This window comes from Sinocyclocheilus rhinocerous, unplaced genomic scaffold, assembly GCF_001515625.1.
Source record: "Sinocyclocheilus rhinocerous isolate Xijiao unplaced genomic scaffold, SAMN03320098_v1.1 scaffold1055, whole genome shotgun sequence".
Lineage (NCBI taxonomy): Eukaryota > Metazoa > Chordata > Actinopteri > Cypriniformes > Cyprinidae > Sinocyclocheilus > Sinocyclocheilus rhinocerous.
This window is the reverse complement of record NW_015658727.1, coordinates 493,826-497,554: the sequence shown is the minus strand read 5'-3', so window position 1 is coordinate 497,554 and position 3,729 is coordinate 493,826. Positions and strand designations below refer to the sequence as shown.

General features: G+C 38.3%; 2 protein-coding genes across 10 annotated transcripts in view; one reads left to right on the top strand and one right to left on the bottom strand.

Moving 5' to 3' along the window:
* Positions 1–3,137, top strand: part of LOC107722818 (mediator of RNA polymerase II transcription subunit 15-like) — a 24,519-nt gene extending 21,382 nt beyond the window's left edge. For all 8 annotated transcript variants that reach the window (XM_016531305.1, XM_016531300.1, XM_016531302.1 and 5 more), the window contains 7 exons: positions 467–601; positions 684–747; positions 828–894; positions 984–1,144; positions 2,326–2,492; positions 2,575–2,673; positions 2,820–3,137. In XM_016531305.1, the coding sequence (XP_016386791.1) occupies positions 467–601; positions 684–747; positions 828–894; positions 984–1,144; positions 2,326–2,492; positions 2,575–2,673; positions 2,820–2,956 (830 nt within the window). In that variant the 3' untranslated portion in view covers positions 2,957–3,137. The remainder of the gene's footprint in view (positions 1–466; positions 602–683; positions 748–827; positions 895–983; positions 1,145–2,325; positions 2,493–2,574; positions 2,674–2,819) is intronic.
* A 48-nt stretch (positions 3,138–3,185) lies between these two features.
* Positions 3,186–3,729, bottom strand: part of LOC107722820 (coiled-coil domain-containing protein 74B-like) — a 5,008-nt gene continuing 4,464 nt past the window's right edge. For both annotated transcript variants that reach the window (XM_016531306.1, XM_016531307.1), the window contains exons 6-7: positions 3,465–3,521; positions 3,186–3,338 (exon numbers count right to left, since the gene is read on the bottom strand). In XM_016531306.1, the coding sequence (XP_016386792.1) occupies positions 3,206–3,338; positions 3,465–3,521 (190 nt within the window). In that variant the 3' untranslated portion in view covers positions 3,186–3,205. The remainder of the gene's footprint in view (positions 3,339–3,464; positions 3,522–3,729) is intronic.

The following is a 3,729-nucleotide window of genomic DNA, read 5'->3' as shown; positions in this document are numbered from 1 at the left end:
GGTTTCGCTGTCTACACGATAACACTGCAACCGGAGTTTTTGAAAATCTTCACCCTGGCAGGCGTTTTCAAAAATGTTCGGTTTCAGTGAACTGGTGCTGCGTTTGCGTGTGGACGAACGGCCAAACCGCGTCGAAAAAGCTGCGGTTTTAAAAATAACCGCGTTCATGTGGACAGGGCCTTAAAGTTAATCTTTAAAAACTGATCAATTTAATAACACTCTTAAATGTAATTTTTTAGCAAATCTCAAAGTGAAACTTCACATTATAATTTTGTGATGCCTAAATTCAGTTGTAGCATTTAAAATGAATGAATTATTTTTTTCTTAATTTAAGCAAACATTTTTGCCATTTATTGGTTATCGGCCATGACATAAAAATAATTATCTGCTTATCAGAGATGGCCAGATTTTTAATTTTGTTGCGACCATAATTATTTGATTGATTGATTGATTTTTCGGATTACAGGCAATCCAAGCTCTGTGATGAGCCCAGCAGGGGCCTCACAATCTGAGGACCAGCTTTACATGGACAAACTGAAGCAGCTGTCAAAATATATTGAGCCACTACGCAGGATGATTAACAAAATAGACAAAAATGAAGGTACTGGAGTCTTTTTCTCTTGATGCTGATTCCCTCCCCCCATTTGATCTTAAAGATCATGGTTTATGTTTGGTCTTTACAGATAGGAAGAAGGATTTAAGCAAAATGAAAAGTTTGCTCAATATTTTGACTGACCCCAACACAAGGTAAGAAAGCAGACATGTTGAACATTGTCTCAGTGTCAGATCTTTGGCTTGTGGTCAAGGTTATTGCTGTCCTCCACTAGATGTCCACTTAAAACACTACAGAAGTGTGAAATAGCATTGGAGAAACTAAAGAATGACATGGCAGTGGTAAGTAACTTTCATTTCAAGATAGGGAGTCAAAGTTAAGTTGCATTGTTCAGCCAATTTCTACAATGACAGCTGACTTTGGTTTGCAGCCGACTCCTCCCCCTCCTCCAGTGCCCTGTACCAAAAAGCAATACCTATGCCAGCCGCTGCTGGATGCTGTCTTGGCCAACATCCGCTCCCCAGTTTTCAACCATTCACTTTACCGCACGTTTGCTCCTGCTATGACAGCAATTCATGAACCCCCAATCACGTAAGATCAACAGCCAAAAAAATATATATATATTTTCTCTCATTTATGTCAGTTATCTTCCTCGGTGAATCATCAGTGCATTGCTTTTGTGGTATATAATGAACAGTACCTTTCAGATGTTTTTGAATGTTTCTTTTATTTCATCAAAAATATAGAATTGATGCTTGAGAAACATTTCTTATTATTATTATCATTAATGTTGAAAGCAGTTGAGTTTTGTATTATTTTTGTATAAACTGATTTTTAAGGATTCCTTTAAGGTTTTAAGGATTCTTTGAAGAATAAAAACTTTAAAAGAACAGCATTTAGTTGAAATAGAAATCTTTTGTAACACTGTAAATGTCTTTACTGTCACTTGATAAAATGTGTCATTGCTGAATGAAAGTATAATAATCTTAATGATCAAAAACTTTTGAATGATAATGTCTATTATACATTTTAAATCGCAACATGAGTAATTTCATAATGGAGTACAGCAACATGTAGTTATTTTATATTACATAGCCATGTTAGTTTCGAGTTTAAAAATGAAAATGTATGGTATATACCACCCAGCCTTAACTCCTAAATTTAAACATTAAAGGGGTCCTATTATGCTCTTTTACAAAGTCTTGATTTTGTTTTGGGGGTGTACTAGAACAGGCTCTCATACTAGGTTGTTCGAAAAACACATTATTTTTCACATATTTTACATTATTACAACACCTCTCTCCCCAGTCTGGCATGAACGGCTGGAATAGTTCCTGTATCAAATGAAGGGCCGCCTTCTGAAATACGAAATGTGCTTTGATTGGTTAGCTGGGCGAATCAATTTGAGTGTGATTTAAACCCGGATGATTGTAACCACTCTAAGTTCGTCTGCCTTGGGAAAGCTAGCATGTCTCCGACATAACACTTGTTGCCTTGTCTAGTGCAGCTCAACCAGCTCTCGTCCCGTTCGTCGATATTTGTGATATCACAAATCCCGGAAAATATGCGTTGTAGTCCAAACGAGTCGTTCGTTGTAGTTTTTGAAAAGTGATTTCTGTTAAATAAAATATTTCCTTTTGACTTGGAGTTTGAGCTTTGTAACTTTGCAGATCTTTTTTTATGCTCAAACAGCAACATTACATACAAACTAAAGTTGAAAAAGTGAAAAAGCACAATAGCACCCCTTTAAAATACATATTCTTTCATTTCAGGGGCCCCTCAATTCCTTACCGTAAACGGAAGCTGGAAGAGGACGAGCGCCAGACCATCCCTAACATACTTCAAGGGGAGGTAGCTCGGCTTAATTCCAAATTCTTGGTCAATCTGGACCAGTCCTTTTGCAGCAACAATGGAACGGTGCATCTCGTATGTAAACTAGGTCAGTTCAGACCCCCTGCCCACTATATGTGCCCTTTAAAAATAATAATTGACTATTCACTCCTGCCACTGTCTCTGTCTAGATGATAAAAATCTTCCCAGTGTTCCCCCTCTTCAGTTGAGCATTCCAGCAGACTACCCCGATCAGAGCCCCCACTGGGAAGATGACGGTCAGCAGTATGGTGAGTCTAAGCCTGATTTGTGCATTAAATGTCAGCATGCTATCTTAGGCTGCCTTTTACTCTCTTAAGCTCCCAATTTAAATGAAAACCCATAGGCTGTGAAACGTATTAACTCATCACTTCCCTACCTTCCTCTCTGTTTTCAGAGGCCAACCCCTTTTTGCAGACTGTGCATAAGAACATGACCTCTAAACTCCTTCAGCTTCCTGACAAGCACTCGGTGACAGCGCTGCTGAACACCTGGGCTCAAAGCGTGAGGCAGGCTTGCCTTTCAGCTGCTTAGAAATGTATTCCCATCAGCACTAGCAGCCCAGTATAATCCTTGCACCTCTATGGAATGATGGCAATATATTAGTACTTTCTTTGTCTTTATTTACATGAATTATAATCTATTTTGTTTAGTCTAGTACACTAAGGCCTTAACTGTTTGTGCATTGCTCCATTAATAAAGACATTTAAACTGCTGTTTCAATCTGAAATGTGTGGCACAGAAGTCATATACAAGTAGTCATGTAACCACATGACTGGTCCTTCAGCGCATAGTCCTCTGTAGACGATTTCTCTGCACAGCCCGAGTCCTCCTGTGTCTATCTGCTATGTTATTGAGGGTCTGTTTGAGGGCAGGGAGGATCACTTTCTCTGCTTTACTAGCCTGAGACACAGGTCTGTTCAAATAGTAACAGAGCAAAGGTTGATATCTCCAAAGCTGAACTGTTTATGTCAGGCAGCTTGGAAACAAAATATATATATATATATATATCATATACAGATATTTACAAGCAATGACTTACAGTCCTTTAGGCAGTGTTTGGAGAGACAGCTGAGGAAATGTGTCTGATTCTTCAGCTCTGCCAAAAAAAATTAAGGTAAAGGGTTAAAAGCCATCTGGATATAGAGTCGTGGCCAAAAGTTTTGGCAGTGACATAAATTTTGTGTTTTGCAAAGTTTGCAGCTTAAGCTGTTGTGGTGTTCATTCACATTGTTTCTAGATTATTGTGCAGAGTGATCAGACTAATTTTTAAATGATTGCTAAAAGCTTCATTGGCCAAAAAAAAA